Source organism: Chanodichthys erythropterus, chromosome 17, assembly GCF_024489055.1.
Source record: "Chanodichthys erythropterus isolate Z2021 chromosome 17, ASM2448905v1, whole genome shotgun sequence".
Taxonomy (NCBI): domain Eukaryota; kingdom Metazoa; phylum Chordata; class Actinopteri; order Cypriniformes; family Xenocyprididae; genus Chanodichthys; species Chanodichthys erythropterus.
The window spans coordinates 5,739,302-5,758,715 of NC_090237.1; the positions used below are offsets into that span (position 1 = coordinate 5,739,302).

Below are 19,414 nucleotides of genomic sequence, written 5' to 3' on the forward strand. Positions count from 1 at the left end.
CACACAAAATAAATCATGGCCTTTTGGTATATTATCTGATGATGTGTCTTTTAGATATTGTGTGTGAATAGTTGGCTGCCAAATTTATTAACTTATAAAAATAAATAATTTATAAAGAACAATGTTTCTGAAATAAAATTCTCAACACTTTTTGATTTTGTAAATAGCCTACATAAATGATTAATGATTTTAATTTCTGATCTGTTGTCAACTCTTCTATCACTAAAACGATTAGTTTTCAAATTAGGCCTATAATTTCTTGACTCCTTGACTTGACTCCTGTGTACAAATAATGATCATTAAAGTGTATCATTATATCAAGTCCACTCAACTGCAATTCAATGTTAAGTTTAGCTCCAATCTACTGGATAAATCGAGGAAATGAGAAACTCATCAACTTAATGGATTCGATTGGATAATTGCCAAACGCACACTTACTTTTAGCCAATCAGATACTCCTGATAAGAACAGTACATAATTATTATTCATATGCCAAGCCTCCACTTGGGGTTCGCTCTGTGTACAATATCCTAAAACCATACATTGCCATTCCCACTACCGGTGTGTATTTATGAGATGTTTTATACCGAATTAGTTTCATACAAATCTACCCAAACATTTGATGGGAAAAAAAACCCGCTGACGATCAAATGGTTTCTTCCATGATGATATTAACCATCGGTGTTACAAACCAGCAAAGTGAAAGTAAATGTAGGAGCCATTTAATCTCAAAGTAACTGCGTCACACTGCCATAACAGAAACATGTGAGTATCAAAGGTCATTATTTACACACAGAAGCTCGCATGACACCACTTGTAAAATGTTGTAAGCTGTCGTCGCGCACGTTATTTTCTCTCAGCCCTGATTAAAACTGCGAACTACGGTTTTCGCTTATTGTTGTACTGCATTGTTTGGACTATTATTATTACTCAATCACCTTTATGTTTTCTTGGTTCTTCGATCATATTTTGCTGACGCCACCTAACATGTTGAATATCAAAGCTAATGAAAAGTAGGCTAATCATGATGAACCGATTCGGGCGGTTCCCAGATGAATTATATATATATATATATATATATATATATATATATATATATATATATATATATATATATATATATATATATATAATAAAATATAATAAATAATAGTTATTACTAACTAAAACAATAAACCCACTGAGTAACTATACAAAAAAAAAAAAAAAAAAAACATTAATACAGTCATATTTAAGAAGGTAAGCTGACATCATTCTTTATTGTTTTAATGTCAGTTTGCAGATTTATTGTAGTCGCACTTTTTTTCTTTTTTTTTTTTTTGGTAAATTAGGGTGTGACTGTTTCTCAAATTACAGTTGGGAAAGCTAAAGCAATATGGATCATACCAAGTAAATCGTAGTGGTGGGGAAGCAACTGGTCGTCTGCCTTTAATATATGCACGTCCTGATATTGCTGAGTTAGATGCGTTCCTGGGTCAACATATTTTGTTGATCCTGGAACAACATTCTAGTCTGAAAATTTAGTATTAACCCTATTCCTACCCCTAAACCTAACACTACCCATAGGTCATCCCAAAAAATCAGAGGCAAATAATAGATGAATAACACTGATGTAGAAGCACCAATTCATGATTTTAAGCCTATAACTTGAGATAATATGTAAACTTGTCCCTCAAATCTCAACAAAAATGTTGACCCAGGAACATGTTGAACTCAGCAAAATCAGGTTATGCTTGAAGGCATTAGGAAAATAACCATGGTTTATCATTGTAAAATCATGGTTAATTTGTGGTTACCGTGAAATAACTACAAGAACCATGTTTTTTTTTAATTATTTTTATTTTTATTAAAACCATTGTTGTTTTTCATAAGGCAAAACACACAAATATAATAAAAAAAGGAAATTGTTGAACTATTCGTGAGCATCTTTGCTTGGTCTACTTACAATCATAGGCCTGAGTGAAATCTTGATTAATTAATGAACATGTTTTTACTTAATTAGCTTTTCCTTACATCATGCCTTCTGCCTTTGGTGTTTACAAAAATATATAATATAATGTGTTCTGACAGAATTCACTTTATTCACTATGTACTTTAATGTAGCTAAATTTCTAGTTAATTACTGTGATAGTGTTTAATGTGTCTGAATCAGTGTTTCTGTCATTTCCAGAGTCAGTGGAGGAGATCAGATGTATCAGATGCAACAGTGCAGCTCCATGAGGACAGAATGAGTCATGTACAAAAAATCAAAGATGGAGATTTTTCTCCAGGATGCAGGTACTCTCATTGAAGACAACAAGAAATCAAAATGAACTCTCTTTACATTGGCAATTTTCCTGTTTATATTGTGAAAGACTCAGCAGTGGCCAGGACATCAACAAAATATAAAATGTTGCTTTTCCTCTGAAACAACTTTACTTTTTTTTTGTTTGTTGTATTACAGTTCAGTCCCGCTTGACAGATCAGATTCACCAGAACCCAGCTGTGTGTCCATGAAGAGTGACTGGTCTATGAATCATCCACCCGAATTTAAGGATGGAGAGACACAGACGAATCTCAGGTGCAACCTTTATTTCACATTTTTGTACTGATTTTGGGGCTACGTGTGAAATTTTGGAAATTAGTTTAAGTGTGACATGTTAAACAGAACTGCACTGTAACTAGTAACTGAAAGTTAGGGCAGTTAGGGGCTAATGGTTAGAGAGTTGGAATTAGAACCCGAAGGTTGTGGGTTCAAGTCTCAGTACCAGCAGGAAATGTAGGTCCACTCTCATTACGCACAACTGAGGCACCTAACCCCCAATCGCTCCCCGGCGGCACAGCAAAAATGGCTGCCCAATTAATAAACAACCATGCGATGGGTAATATGTGTAACTTCATAACTTTCCAATTCTGTGGCGTACTGCTGACACAGATTTCATGTGCATCTGTTCATGGGTTGTCATCATATTAAAGGATGAAATTTTTGAAAATTCAAAGATTTAAATTTAACCTCTGTTCTGTTACAGTTCAGTCCAGAAGAAGAGATCAATTTCACCAGAGCCCAGCTGTTTGTCCATGAACAGCAACTGGTCTATGGATCATCCACCAGAAATGAAGGGTGGAGACAGAAAACAGAATCTCAGGTACACAATTGTACACAATTATTACCATGACATGGTCTCTCCCAGTCTCTTTTAAATGGGAGCAACAGTAATATGGAAAAAAAAACACCACACCCACACCGTTCAATAAATAGTTTGAATATTGAAAATCAGTTTAAATAATGTGGTGTTAAACAGAACTGAGAGAACTGCACTCTAATTAGTAACTGAAAGTATTATCCGATTAGCCACAATAATTAATAAACAAACATGCAGCGGGTGAGTAATATGTAAAACTTCCAATAATGTCCAGTTCTGCTTAGTTTTATACCATGTGGACCTACTCATGGGATCTCATCATATTAAAGGATGAATACAGTACTTCAAAGATGTAAATGTAACCTCAGCTCTGTTACAGTTTAGTCCAGCATGAGAGATCAGATTCACCAGAGCCCAGCTGTGTGTCCATGAAGAGTGACTGGTCGATGGATCATCCACCAGAAATGAAGGGTGGAGACAGAAGGCAGAGTCTCAGGTACACAATTGCTTATGCTCTTGTGATCGCTCCTGGGCTGCGTTTCTTAAAAGCATTATGAGCTAAGTTGATCGTAGAGATCATTGATGGCAATGGTTAGGCTTAAGATGCTTTTGGGAAACACAGCCCTGCATTTTGTCAACACTCGAAACTATCCATTTTATATACTTATTTGTAATATAATCACAGCAACTAAATGGTTTACAGAATTATTCAGTTAGTAACAGAATTCATTGTCAAAATATATTATTATGTATTTATTTTGTGCTGTTTAAGGCGATTCCTGCGACCCAGACCAGCTGTAACAGAACCCTTCTGTAAGAAAATGAAATATGAGGAGTGTATGAATCAACCACAAGACTTTAATGAAAGCACTTATCCTGGCATCAGGTAAAATACAAGGGTTTGAAACTGCAAAGATTCGTCATATAGTTTATAATGTAACTCATTTTATACATGCAACTCTTTAACTGGTGTAATAATGTGGCATTTTAATTTTACAGCCATGAAGTCCTCAACAGGTTTAGATCAAATCTGAAGAAGAAGTTTGAGTGTCTGTATGAGGGAACAGCACAGCAGGGAAACCCAACACTCCTGAATGAGATCTACACAGAGCTCTACATCACAGAGAGTGAGAGTGGAGAGATCAGTAATGAGCATGAGGTGAGACAGATTGAGACACAATCCAGGAGAGCAGCAACAGAGGACACACCGATGCAATGCAATGACATCTTTAGACCTTTACCTGGACAAGACAAACCCATCAGAACTGTGCTGACAAAGGGAGTCGCTGGCATTGGAAAAACAGTCTCTGTGCAGAAGTTCATCCTGGACTGGGCTGAAGGGAAAGAGAATCAGGACGTCCAGCTCATATTTCCAGTTCCTTTCAGAGAGCTCAATTTGATGAAGGACAAAACACTCAGTCTTTCAGATCTTCTTCATGACTTTTTTCCTGAAACAAAAGAAATGGAAATATCCAGTGACAAATATAAAGTGTTGATCATCTTTGATGGTCTGGACGAGTGTCGTCTTCCCTTAAACTTTCACAGGAACAAGACTCTACGGGATCAGACCAAAAAGAAATCAGTGGATGTGCTGCTGACGAACCTCATTGTGGGGAATCTGCTTCCCTCTGCTCTCATCTGGATCACTTCCAGACCAGCAGCAGCTGATCTCGTCCCCTCTGAGTGTGTCCATCGAGTGACAGAGGTACGAGGCTTCAATGAGCCACAGAAGGAGGAATACTTCAGGAAGAGAATCAGTGATCAGAGTCTGGCCAATACAATCATCTCACACCTGAAGTCATCAAGGAGCCTCGACATCATGTGCCACATCCCAGTGTTCTGCTGGATCTCAGCCACTGTTCTAGAGAAGATGTTGCGCAAAGCAAAGAGTGGAGAGATTCCCAAGACTCTCACTCAAATGTACACACACTTCCTGATCCTTCAGACCAACATCAAACATGAGAAGGACTATGAGAAGAACGTGACAAATGAAGACATGATCCTCAAACTGGGGAAAGTGGCTTTTCAGCAACTTGAAAAAGGCAATGTGATCTTTTATGAGGAAGACCTGAGAGAGTGTGGCATTGATGTGACAGAAGCATCAGTGTACTCAGGATTGTGCACTCAGATCTTCAGAGAGGAGTTGGGCTGGTATCAGGGGAAAGTCTTCTGCTTTGTTCATCTGAGCGTTCAAGAACATCTAGCTGCTCTTTATGCGCACCTCTCCTGTACAAACAACAAAATAAATGTGTATGACTATGATTTTGAGTCAATATATTCATTATCTGAGCTGCATCAGAGAGCTGTGGATGAGGCTCTGTGGAGTAAAAATGGACATCTGGACCTTTTCCTTCGTTTTCTCTTGGGTCTGTCAGTGGAGTCTCATCAGGCTCTCTTACAGGGTCTAAAGATACAGACAGAAGGCTTCCACAACAATCAGGAAACTGTTCAATATATCAGTCATAGGATCAGGAAGTGTCGCTCTCCAGAGAAATCCATCAATCTTTTCCACTGTTTAAATGAACTGGGTGATCATTCTCTCTTGGAGGAAATCCAACACTATCTTAAATCTGGTAAAATAAAAGAAATTGAGCTCTCCATTTCTCAATGGTCAGCTCTGCTTTTTTTGCTGCTAAACTCAGAGCAGAAGATGGATGTGTTTCATATAAGTAGATATACAGGACCAAACATCTCTCCAGATAAAGTTCTTCTGACACTGCTACCTGTGGTTGAAGCATCAAGATCAGCTCAGTAAGTAAACCTGGGACAAATCATTGCAGTTCAATGACCAATGTTTAACAACACCATCACAATAACAGATGTGAGCTTTTGATGAAACACTGAAATGACACTGGGATGACTAATTCTGTTGTTTTAAAGTCCGCCAAAATGCCAGTAGTCAAGGAAACACCCATATATTTGCAGGCCACACTTTTGATTAGTTGTTATACAAAGAGCATTTGTAGATATTTAAGCTGAACAAATCCAGTTTATTGTGTTTAAAATGTGCAATATCTTTCATTTCTATCAGGCTTGATGACCGTAATTTAACAGTGGTAAGCTTCTATCATCTGGCTTCAGTGCTCAGCTCAAAATATTCATGTCTGAGAAATCTGAATTTGTCTGGGAATTATCTGGGAGATAATGGACTAGAGCTGTTTTGTGCCGAACTAAAGAATCCACACTGTAAACTGGAGAAACTAGAGTAAGAGTCTCACACTTCATTTCAAAACAGAGAAATACATACAAGAGAGATGTGGATTTTTCCCCTTTAATTTCAAGTGCAGCCTGATATGTCCTTCTGAAAATCTCATTCCATGCAAAAATTTGTTATTCTGCTCTAGAGCCAATTTACTGTACATTGTAAGGCTTTCTTTTAAGGAAATATTTTTAAGGAAATTCATACATCATTGTTATTTGCAGGTTGATGTGTTGTGGTGTCACAGATAAAGGTTGTGCTGCTCTGGCTTCAGCTCTGATATCAAACCCCTCACACCTGAGAGAACTCAATTTGGAGTGGAATAAACTGGGGAAAGGTGTGGAGCTGCTTACTGATCTTCAGAGAAACCCCTACTATAAACTTGAGACACTGAGGTAAGACAATGCATCTTTCTAAGACCGACGCATGACCTTTTCTTATGTCTCTGTAATTAAGTGACTCTGACAGTGCACTGACAAACCTACTTTATCATTCAAATGTTGTTTAAAGATACATTCTTACAAAAAGACAACAGCAGTTTCACATCCATCTTCAGTGCCCATGCCATCCTTTGGTGGTGCTGGTTTGTTGTTAGGTGAAAGTTTGTTCCCAGTGTAAATAGCTCCATAGAAGTGCATTGTTTCTATTCTAAAGTTTGAGGGGTCATGACAGGGATTTTTTATTTTTATTTTAATGTGTTCCTTGAGGTTCAGTTATAATGTTAATTATGTTATATGTGAAATATATATGCGGAAAAATGGCTCCTTTAAGGCTTGTCAGTAAACGGCTATTGTTATGATTGACTAATGTTATTGCATGGGAAACAGCATCAGTGCCCACTCGCTATTGCGTGTGAGCATTTTGAAGAAAAAATATACATATAAAACCATCCTTTACATACAGAGCATTATGAAAACTCTCTCTTACACTGTGCATCATTTACAAAACAATCTGCAGTCAAATGCTCCGAACAAACATGTGACCAGCCACGGAAAGTAGGGACACAAGTCGGTTCTGGGGCATTTTGAGTTATTCACAGATTCTGAAAGTGTAGTCTCCAAGCTTTCCAACGATGTGTAACACATAATATCTGGAGAAGTTGTGGCCATTTGAAGGTAGGCACTCAAAAAAGCTCAAAGGGCAGAAAATGACCTAAAGATTTTGCAGTACTCGCCTGTTCTCACCTGCTGGGAGTGACAATAGGGCTCATTTACATCTCATTTAGATAAACCATACCCCCTGTAAAGCTGTATGGTTGCATAGCAACGACAGATGCAACGGGAAAAATCGGACCGCATACTATTAATAATAAAGGATAATGTGCATTGTAAATGTCAGTAATTTATATTTTTTGACATTAGGACTTTCTGAACAGGATTCTGTGATAACCGTATAGTCCTGGTTTAGACCTCAGTTAGTGGTTAGACCTGGATTGAGTCAAAGGATTAAAAAAATCCTGTACATTAAACTCTTCAATACTTTTACTTTTGACTTATAACACACATTTTACGGCTATGGATACTTTATACTTTTACTTACGTAGGAATTTAATCTGATACATTTACTATTACATTAGTAAATCCTTGTTAAGAAGTAGTAACTGGCTAAAATTATTAGCGTCACATTCAATTCAAGAATAGTAAGGTTTACATGAGCTAAGTCATTCACACCAGTCAATTCAAGAAGTTGAAGCGTTATTCAAATTAACATGCTAACATTACCATCTAAAAGCCCATTATAGTAATGGGTTTTTTTGGCAAGTGATACAATGCTAACGATTACAATTAAAATGACAGTCCTGAGCTAGCTAATAACAATAGACACATGAGATAACGTGTAGCCTACGTGTTCTTAGAATGAACACAAAACGACAAACTTTGATGTTTATGGAAACTCACCCCATAAGAAACAGAAAAGATCTTGTTGCCTCCAATGAAATAAGTTGTTCGGGCACACTCTCTCTTTGTCGGGGTCTTCTTTGTGGATGTAACCATCTCCGAAGTTTGCACTATGCATCTGTTTGCCTCTAAATGTCCAATAATTCGCAATAATGTTGTACTTCAAAACAGTTTCGGTGTAACGACCACGGTTCAGCTCGTCTGCGATATTCTTTGCGGCGTCCATCTTCATTCAATTTTGATATCAGCTAGAGCCGGCCAGAGCGCTGCATACTAAGTAGCCACGCTTCCCTTGGAGGGCGGCGGCAATAACAAAAGAAACAAAAGCCGGCGTATCCGATTCCAGTATGGAAATATATGACACGCCCCTACTGCGAGATAGAATCTCTGAAAAACAAGCCGATTTCAACCTCAAAATGTACACTTTTAAATAAACCAGTACTGCTATCTAAAACACGGAGATGCTTCTTCATGATCTCAACTAACAGATTCTGCAAAAAAACGAAAATCACGCTTCTTTCTCAGTTTGCTCAATAGTTGTGCTGCCGAATTGTGTCCCTGGTTTCCGTGACGGGTCACATATAATCCTCTGATGCAATCTAGAAAGCAATTAAAATAAACCATCCACTTGTTTCCTACACTGGGATCCTTCTAAAGTCTGTACTGTTTAAATGGGACATGTCAACGTGAAAATTCTTTCAGTCTTCCATTTGTTGACAGACTTAAGTGCATAGAGTATGTCAGGAACTGAGCGAGCATCTGTATACTGTATCCAGTGTAGACAGTGTCAGTCATTATAATGGGTTCTATTTGCTTCTGACGGGACATACCACTCACATCCAGTTTAGGCAAATGTCAGCCATTAAGCGACTGAATGTCAGTGGGTGGGGCCTATAGTGTAATGATATTTAACTATTTGTCGATGTCTTGCTCTGGAGGCAGTCATATGCAAGTGTATTTGCCCATGTGATGTCACAGATCCCGCAACATCCAAACAAACCATTTTTGGAGCTTGATTAATTAAATGCTTTGTTTATAATTAGAAGGACATTTTAAGATATGAAACTTACAGGATGTTTTAATGGTTCAAATACCTCTTATTTGTCGAAAAGATAAAGGCAAATTTGATTTCCCATGTCATAACCCCTTTAATACTGGATATTTTCATTTGATTCATGTCAAAATACTTTGTTGGTTACATCTAAAGGTCAAAGTCCTGATAAGCTCAGAATGCATAATGAGATGAATTCAATCATTTGTGGCCCCCCAAATCTCAGTATGCAGTAAACACCACTACTTGGAGGACACCCATGCAAAAGAATTCAGTGTGTCGTGAATTCATTGTCACCCAAGGTGTGAGAAGTGTGAGATTTAGTATGCATATATTGTTTTGAATATTGACTTTTCAGACAAAATATTTGTCATTGATCTCTTCACAGGTTGAATCATATGTATGTCACAGCTGAAGGTTGTGCTGCTCTAGCTTCTGCTTTGAGATCAAAATCCTCACACCTGAATCTGTGTGAGTGTAATCTGGGGCCATCAGGCATGAAGCTTCTGTCTGCTGTACTCGAAAATCCTCACTGTAAAGTGAAAACACTGGAGTAAGATCATTTCTCTTAAAGGCATCAAGGATCTCTTGTTTGGACATGATTTAATAGTGAGAATGAAGCTGAGGTTTCTCTCAGGTGTGAGGGATTTTAGTCAAAACAGGTTTGGGGCATTCTAATGGGCTGTAATCTTCCTATAATTTTTAATAATTTTGTAATCACCAGGGCTAGAAAAGTTAACATACCCCTCCTGACTTTAATCATTAATATTAATTAGATGACGCGACTCTGCATTCTATCCAGTTTAACACAATTTATATTCATGATCTAAGCCCCCTTAAATTGGCTGTACAGTAACATCTATATACAGTACACAAAACAATACACAGTTTTTATCAAATGGAGACCTATTATGTGCATTAATACTTTGTGTAAATAATCACTAACATGGTATCATCTATGTTTTAACACATTGTCTTTTTCCCTATTATTGCCTGTTTCCTCTTACACTGTCAATAATAATAAAAAAGAAATGGAAAAGAATTCTTCAAACATTTGAAGTCCAAAGAGCAATGAATTGACTGTCATTGTTCTCTACAGACTAAAATATTGTGGTGTCGTAGATGAAGGTTGTGCTGTTCTGACTTCAGCTTTGAGATCAAACCCCTCAAACCTGAGAGAACTGGATCTGACATGGAATCATCTAGGAGATTCGGGTGTGACACTGCTCTCTGCTGGACTGGAGGATCCTCACTGTAAACTGCAGAAATTGAAGTAAGACATTTTGTGTTAAGATAAGAAATTATGTTAAGATTAATTCTTGTCTTGGGATCAGGGCTGTTGCTAGATTACATTTTTTTTTTTTTTTTTTTGAATGGGCCAAAAAAAAAGAGCTTTTCCATCTCAGGAATGAATTACATTTTAGCATATATTCAGTTAGAGAACAGTTCTTTTAAATAGTAATAATATTTCACAATATTACTGTTTTTACTGTGTTTTTACTTTGATCAAATTAATGCAGCCTTGGTAATCCATCTTTCAAAAACATAAAAAAATCTTTATTATTCCAAACATTTGAACAGTAGTGTGTATATACATATCTGCACATGTAAAAAATAAAAAAATAAAACAAGAGACATTAAAATTCTGGCTAAACTGATCAAATTGTGTCATTGTTCTCTGCAGGTTGGAGCATTGTGCTATCACAGATGAAGGTTGTGCTGCTCTGGCTTCAGCTTTGAGATCAAACCCCTCACACCTGGGAGAACTGGATCTGTCTTGGAATGAACTAAAAGTTCCAGTGAATCTGTTCTGTGTTGCTCTTGAAGATCCCGACTGTAAACTGGAAAAACTGAGGTAATATCTCTCTGATGACCTGTGTAACTTTTCGTATTTACAGTTGTATTCAAAATTATTCAACCCCCAATGCTGTAAATGGTTTTAGGGAATTTAGTGTACATTTGTAATTGTATTCAGAATGAAATCCTACAAGGACTTCTTAAAGAACCAAATGCAACTAAAATGACATCAATTAGTTTTGTAATACAGTAGTAAATGTTTCTTTTGTGAATTCTTCATTGGCACAATTATCCAACCCCTTAAAGACTACCACTCTGAAGAACAGAGGTTCATTTAAGTGTTTTCAATCAGGTATTGAAAACCCCTGTGGATGTCAGGGAGCAGCAATAAAGCCTAATAAGCACCAATTAGGCAGCTTTAAAATGACTGTGATACTCAGCTCCTTCTAGACATTTACTGGTGTGGTTACAAACATGGTGAAGTCAAGAGAATGGTTCAGGAAGATAAGAGAACAGGTGATTACTCTTCACAGGAAGGGCAATGGCTATAAGAAGATTGCAAAGATGTTAAACATACCAAGAGACACCATAGGAGGCATCATTCGCAAATTCAAGGCAAAGGGCACTGTTGAAACGCTACCTGGTCGTGGCAGAAAGAAGATACTGACTTCGACTGCTGTGTGCTACCTGAAGCGTAGAGTGTAGAAAAGTCCCTGTGTGACTGCTGAGGAACTGAGAAAAGATTTGTCAGATGTGGGTACTGAAGTTTCTGCTCAGACAATACGGTGCACCCTGCGTAATGAAGGCCTCCATGCCAGAACTCCCAGGCGCACCACCTTGCTGTCTCCAAAGAATAAGAAGAGTCGACTGCAGTATGCCAAAAGTCTTGTGGACAAACCACAGAAGCTTTGAGATAGTGTTCTGTGGACTGATGAAACAAAATTAGAACTGTTTGGGCCCATGGATCAACGCTATGTTTGGAGGAGGAAGAACAAGGCCTATGAAGAAAAGAGCACCTTGCCTACTGTGAAGCATGGCGGGGGGTCAATCATGCTTTGGGGCTGTTTTGCTTCTGCAGGTACTGGGAAGCTTCAGCGTGTACAAGGTACCATGAATTCTCTTCAGTACCAGGAGATATTGGATGACAATGTGATGCAGTCCGTCACAAACCTGAGGCTTGGGAGACATTGGACCTTTCAACAGGACAATGATCCCAAGCATACCTCCTAGTTCACTAGAGCATGGTTGCAGATTAAAGGCTGGAACATTTTGAAGTGGCCATCGCAGTCACCAGACTTAAATCCGATTGAGAACCTCTGGTGGGACTTAAAGAAAGCAGTTGCAGTGCGCAAGCCTAAGAATGTGACTGAACTGGAGGCTTTTGCCCATGATGAATGGGCGAAGATACCCGTAGATCGCTGCAAGACACTTGTGTCAAGCTATGCTTCACGTTTAAAAGCTGTTATAACTGTAAAAGGATGTTTTACTAAGTACTTAGATTGAATGTCACTTGGGGGTTGAATAAAACTGATAATGATGTGAGCTCAGAAAAGACATGTGGTTATTTCATTATAAATGTTATGTTATATTTGTCTGACCTACACGTGCCTCTTTGATTTAATTGTAAGCAGGATGACTGAATGATCAAAATCAATGTCAAACCGACCAAAACAATCAATTTCAGTGGGGGTTGAATAATTTTGAACTGTATATCTCTGTTTTGTATTTGAGGATAGTCAAATGCTGCATCCAAAATCGAACACTTACTATACCTACTAGTATGCGAACAACAGTACACCATAAAAGTAGTATGTCAGAGTACATAGTATTTGAAAAACAGTACATGAAAAGAACCTGGATGACCTACTAATTCCGGCGAGATTCTGAAGTGCACACTCAATGGACACTTTTTTAAAGATTTCAGTTATAGGTCAGTGATTTCGAACCTCGTACATGCTCATACCAGTAATCTTCATTGTTTGCTCCCACACAGCATGATACAGGTAATGTACTGGTAATGTTTCAACTTCTCATACTGGTAAATTGCTGATTTATCTGGTATTTTTGAAAAGGTCCCTGTTACAACCCCTTGACTCGAGGAGAAGCAACATGAATGGAGAGGCCATACAAGTAATCAAATTTGCAAAATAATAAATGTTTAATCACAAAGACAGACATCACTACATTTAAAGATTAAAATAACAAGGTTTACAAAACATCAGGCCTTGGACTGGAGAGGATGAGAGCCAACGGGATCACCAACTTCCAGGAGCAACAATCACGCTCCCAGCCTTTTGTTCCAACACAGCATATCCCCAACCCTTGTCAACTCTCATGCCGCCTTTCCCCTGCACACGACAAACGACAGCCGTTGGACCGGAAGTCATTCATTTCCAATGGTGAGTAGTACGGAGGCTGCGTGGAGTTCCGATCATATGCGAATGCGGAAATTTCGGATTCCGATTTGAGCTTCGGATGCGTTGAAATATTTGAACTTCTGCGGCTAGACCGTATGCGACCGGCCGACCGGATATGATGTATTCTAGTCAAAGCGATGAGCACGAAGTTAGAATTACCAATATTTTAACACTTTAACGTTATTATATAAACACTATTTCTTTAAAATGGTGTTTATCAATAATTATGTAAAACAAAAAATATATTTATGATTATTAAATACATTTTTACGTTGAAGCTCTATAAAATCTACTAGTTTGTTTTTGTTTCAGATGTATTGAGGGTCATTTGCTTTGTATGGATATATTCATAAATGCATTAACGTTACATTCATTAAAATCATTCAGTTTACCATGGTGGTTGCTGGGTTGGAATAAGCCAAGGGTAACGGTTGCTTCACTACCAATTTACCAGTTCTGTGCGACTGCCGCTAGGGGGCGAAATGCGACAATCGGATGCGAATGTCGTGTGCAGTGGAAAGGCGGTTTCAGACTTCTTATAAGCAACATGATCAATCACCGTCAATTCTCTACACCTGTGTCACAGCACTCAACCTGAAAACACACACAACATTTACCCAGAGACCCCTACTTGACAATTTAACGTACTACACCCCGTGAGTCGTCGCAGTCCCTTTCACTCATGATTTCATAAAAGTAATATACCAGTAATTTACCATGTGTTAAAGGGGCTATTGTGATATATGCTATACATTTGTGGTCATTTTTTGAAAGGTTAGTCTCTGCTCTTCTGATCTGCATGTTCTGGAGTAAGAGATTTAAGAGTGTGTCATTGTTCTCTACAGGTTGAGTTATTGTGGAGTCACAGATGAAGGTTGTGCTGCTCTGACTTCAGCTCTGAGATCAAACCCCTCACACCTGAGAGAACTGGATCTGACTGGGAATAAAATAGGAGTGCAGTTGCTTTCTGATCTGAAGAAAGATCCACGTTATAAGCTAGGGCTGCAACGATAAGTACAATATCCAGTACAAATGCATTTCCAAATCTCCAGGACAAAACAAAGCCAAAAATCTCAAGGTTTAACAGAAAAATTTAAATTAGTCCAGATATACAATTATTCTCAGCGGTAGAGGAAACACAGATTTGAATGATCTGCTCAGTGTGGTTAAGTCACACTGAAACCGAAACGGAGAGCTGCACTACTACTGTGTTAGATTTAAATGAATTTTTATGATGTAACCTTATTTTAAATTATTTTTTATACAATGTGCAGATAAAATTCTCTACAGTGCTGTACTGTAATTATTTCAAGAAATCATATGCATAGTGTAAGAACTGTTGTGTTTATAAAATAAATAGTTTCAAGACAGATTCTTGCTGTATCAAAATCGTATTGGACTATTACCACAAAACTGAGATATGTTCCAAAGTGTGAATTTTGTGTACCTTTGCAGCCTTATTATAATCTGGACTGCAGTGAGTATATAAAAAAAAATAATTTCCAACATGTTTGCAAATTGTTTTAAATGTGTAAATGGGTGTATATAAATATTTTCACTTTGTGAAGGTGATAAACGGAGACAATTGGGTTATAAACTTGTATTAATCAAATTTGAAGTAAATACAATGTTTAGTTTTTTTCTGAATTAGATCTAATTTTATGTATCAGCAATGATGTCTAATACTGCATGTGTCATTTTTATATTGTTTAGGTTTTAGATAGCAATGTGATCTATGATTAGCTGATGGTGAATGAGCTCTAATTTGAGTTCTTCCTGTGTCTTACTACACTTTTTTTCTTTTCTCTTTTGAAATTCAAAAAATGCAAAGTTTTCTGTGAGGGGTAGGTTTAGGGGTAAGGTTGTAGGGAGAGAGAATATACAGTTTGTACAGTATTAAAACCATCATGCCTATGGAGAGTCCCCGTAAACTATTAACTAAAAAATTAACTCCTTTTGTGTTCTGAATGGATCTGACAATGCATTATTTGAAATTTAAACTTGCAAGAAAAAATGTCAAAAATGACAGAATTCCTGTGATGCATGTGTATGTACACTGGACATTAGTTTGTAGGGTGTTCAAGTGGACAGGATGGAACAGACATTACAGTGTGTTTGATGTTCTTCACCAGCAGAGGGCCACATAGACACTCTTTCAAAAATCTTTCAAAAAATCTTTTGCATATGGTCACATTAAAACAGTCTTTTAAACACGTCACCATGCCTTCATTTATTTCTACTACCTTTCAAATAAATGTATATGTAGATGTTATAATTTTACTCTGTACCAAATCCACACATTCAATCTTCAAAACAATTATTAGAATCCATCTAAACAAATAATGAATACATTTCAATAAAATGAAATTTACTTTTAATGGGACTTAAAGGTAGGGTAGATCCCACCCTCCCTTCAGAGCATCTCCAAACCACGCCTCCTTCAAAACACATGAACGTACAAATTGCCACGAGAGATGGCATTTAATTATGTCTCAAAGCACATAACCTTACAATAATAATGAACACAAACAACTTACAGAGCTCTTACTTGTACCACCTGACTGATGCAGATTCAGTTCGGTGTTGATAGTGTTGACAGAAACGAATAAATCTGAGTCTGAGGATGTGAACAGCTCTGTGTAGAATGTCAAGGGTTGCCATTTCATAATTATGGTTATGATATGGCTTGAACACAGCATAAGCTCATTGTTTTGGTTCAGGAGGAACTGTAAAAGGCGGCTGCTGTTTGTTAGTGGTGCTCAGTGACTGTCTGTCTACAACTCTACATAGCTTTATTGAACACACTGATGACGTGTGATGTCTGTGCGAGCAGGTGTGTGGAAGTATGGAAACACATGTTGACAGGCTAGTAGGATATCCTATCATTGCATTCGGACTGATTGCAATGATTGGATGAAGATGTTTTCGTCCTGAGACTTCCACAGAAGATATATGTAAACGTTTTAATATTTAGACCACTTCTATTATTGATTGCTATCAGGATGTAAAGAGATATTCAAACAGCATTACAAAAACTGCATATCCTACCTTTATGCTGCCTTCACATGCTATCACAAAGTTACTACTTCCCACTTCTGAATTTGTGATTATGAGCTTGTCTTCAAGTGCTTTCAAGTGCTTTGTTGTCGGAAAGAACAGGAATTATGGGGGACATCAGGTTTAGTCTTGCTTATTTATTGGGAAAATCTCAATTTAGCTTCATTGAAAACCATATAAACAATCACTGCTATCTATCAAGTCAGCTTGCTAATGATTCTGGAATTTCAGTCAAAAACAGGATATTTTTTCTGTGTATACTGTAAATCATACAATATGCTTCAAATGATTAAATAGATATATTGATCATATGTAAATATGCATTACAAGTTAATTCCAATAGCACATGAAGGCAGCATTATCTTTTAAGGATTTACCTTAGTACAAACATACACTTAGGTTACACCAAAAAATGTTATATACACACATATGCACACGCAAAAAAAAAAAAAAATATATATATATATATATAATATATATATATACACAAAAAGTCTGATTATTCCAGCCACCACAAGCGCTACAATACCAAGAGCTGCTCTGAGGAGGAAACAGCTGCAGCACAAGGTCATAGATCCGTAATCCTGCGCTGCGCGACGCTAGATTAAAAACTCCCAGTTTTGATTAAGAAAGCAGGGTTAGAGGATTACGGTCCAGTGAACAAAAATGAAAGCAGTTTTAAACTCAATCCCAGAGTTCATCAAAATACACAAACCTCAGACTGTCATCTCCACCGCAGATTAATGCAAAAGCTTCTTTGAAACTTCTGTGCAGCTCAAACTATCTTTCAGTAGAAGAGATGCTCTGAGGAAATAAAGTCGAATTTAAAGTCATGAAAGTCATTATGACTGGAAAAGTATTTTTTTTTTTTTCATAATTGAGTTTGTCGTAATTATGACTTTTTATCCCATATTTAACAAAGCATGTTTTTCCTATGTAGTGGGAATAGACTTCCATAATATTCCCTTGTTCATTAAATGGAGACAAAAATACACACTATACCGTTTCTTTTTAAGGCTGATTAATTGTAAAGGTATTTTTATGTCTTGAATGCCGTTGCATTATATCTGCTCTCAAATGCTGCAGGAAAAATGTAAATTACTTTTAATGTGTTGTTTTTTTGTTGTTATGTCACTGACAGAATGAGTAAAAAGAGTCAAAGCAGAAAAAAAAGTTTGTTTATATCCATTTTTGTGGAGGTTGACGTGTTGTTTCAGCCTTCAAGTTTAAGAACATCACATGGACAAATTCAAAAGGTCAGAGAAGGTCGAAGAAATGAGAATACAAGACTTTTTCATTCTGTGTTCTCTCATGTAAAACCCCCAATGCCTTTGAAGGGAGTCAAAATCACACACACACACACACTACATGAGACGTCTCATCTGATCTTCATTTGCATGGAATCATTTCACAGGCCTCTTATGAATTCAGAGATGATACTTTTGATGGGTCGAGCCCTAAAGCCAGCACTCATAATCATATGGAAATTGTGAGAACTGAAAAACTGACAAAAACTGGCACTAGCATTGCAGATATCAAGGAGAACCAGTGGAAAGACATTAAGTCCTTGAAGAAGCTGCATACTAGTACCTCCACATGGTCACCTGCTCTTCGTTTATTCAGAAAAGACTTGGTAAAGGTTTACAAGACTGAGTTAAAGCACGTTCACCCAAAGGTGAACGGTTTCACACCACTGACACCAAACCGCATTGGATCACAAATGTGTAATGAGAGCTTAAGCATACGGGAGATTTTCAGAGAATAGCGACTTAATTTTAAGTCTGTTCCTCAAAGATATTAGATATTATTATTCGACCTTAGAAAACATGAAATATTGTGCTGAAGTCATATGAATTAGTTTTATGGTAAATGAAGATTATTCAAAATTGTCCTTGTGTTTAATTTAAAAAAAATCCTCACAAGTTTGGTTGATGATGATTTTCATTTTTGGATGGATTTTTCCTTTACTAATGGAGGAAATGGAATTAAAATGCAATTGTCTGACCTATCATTTTTGTTTTCATTACTTGATTTTATTGATAGAAATCAATGATGGCTTTTTCTCAGTATAAGCCCATCACCAATGTGGATCAATAATAAAATGCTCGAACAATACACAGTCCATATTAGTTTCAGATGCAGAAGATTGAACGCCCATCCGTGAAAAGAAAAGAAAAAACATCATTAAAGCACTGATCAGACTACAAGAGGCAAATAATAAAAAACGACATTAATCAAGAAAACACATATATTATTCTCATAAAGAAATCATTTCAATGTGATAAAATATTTATATGCATTTTCATAAGTGTCAAACAATACAAAAGCAAACATGATGACAAAAAAGAAAAAGTCTTGCACCTGTAGACTGAATAAAATGTAACCAGTCCATTGATCTGAGGTTTAAAATCACTACGACCACAAAAAGAGCCGTGACAAAACATTGTTGTGCAGATTCAGATCCATTTATCCACATTACGTTGCATATTAAACATCACATATGATCTGCACAGCATCTTCAATTTCAACGAGGACAGAAAAATGACTGGTTAGGACGTCTGCAATGCTGGATCTGCATGTTAAATCTGCATTATAGACATGTTTGTTTGTTTGTTCTCACTGTTAAAAAAGGGGTTCGTATAACACACGGCTTTAAGACAAATGTTACCAACAGTCATGAAATAAAATAAGTCATTTTATAAGAGAAAGGCTAAAACAGTCAACATGAGCCTTTAAAGGTGAAGTATGTTATTTCTACATCACCAAATAAAATAAATGACTGTTTTCAAACAGGTTTTCCATCTAACATTCAACTTTTCAGGCATTTTAAAAATGTTTGCACACTTCAGGAAAATCAACCTCTGCAAATTAAG

General features: G+C 37.0%; 1 protein-coding gene across 2 annotated transcripts; it reads left to right on the forward strand.

Moving 5' to 3' along the window:
- The first annotated feature begins 536 nt into the window (after positions 1-536).
- On the forward strand, positions 537-15,702 carry LOC137004412 (NACHT, LRR and PYD domains-containing protein 12-like). 2 transcript variants are annotated; one of them, XM_067364701.1, is made up of 13 exons: positions 537-765; positions 2,171-2,277; positions 2,444-2,560; positions 3,009-3,125; positions 3,502-3,618; positions 3,895-4,008; positions 4,122-5,873; positions 6,154-6,327; positions 6,546-6,716; positions 9,659-9,823; positions 10,370-10,543; positions 10,955-11,125; positions 14,330-15,702. In XM_067364701.1, exons 2-13 carry the CDS (start codon positions 2,228-2,230, stop codon positions 14,496-14,498), a joined length of 3,291 nt encoding a protein of 1,096 aa, XP_067220802.1. In that variant the 5' UTR covers positions 537-765; positions 2,171-2,227; the 3' UTR covers positions 14,499-15,702. The 2 variants fall into 2 exon arrangements, with proteins under 2 accessions (XP_067220802.1, XP_067220803.1); XM_067364702.1 differs by having other exon boundaries at positions 757-778.
- Positions 15,703-19,414: the final 3,712 nt, after the last annotated feature.

Bases quoted from the DNA above. Each gene is read 5' to 3' on its own strand.
- LOC137004412 (XM_067364701.1), top strand. From the start codon at position 2,228: ATGAGTCATGTACAAAAAATCAAAGATGGAGATTTTTCTCCAGGATGC. The intron at 3,619-3,894 runs GTACACAATTGC...GTGCTGTTTAAG, and splicing joins GACAGAAGGCAGAGTCTCAG to GCGATTCCTGCGACCCAGAC. The intron at 6,717-9,658 runs GTAAGACAATGC...ATCTCTTCACAG, and splicing joins TATAAACTTGAGACACTGAG to GTTGAATCATATGTATGTCA.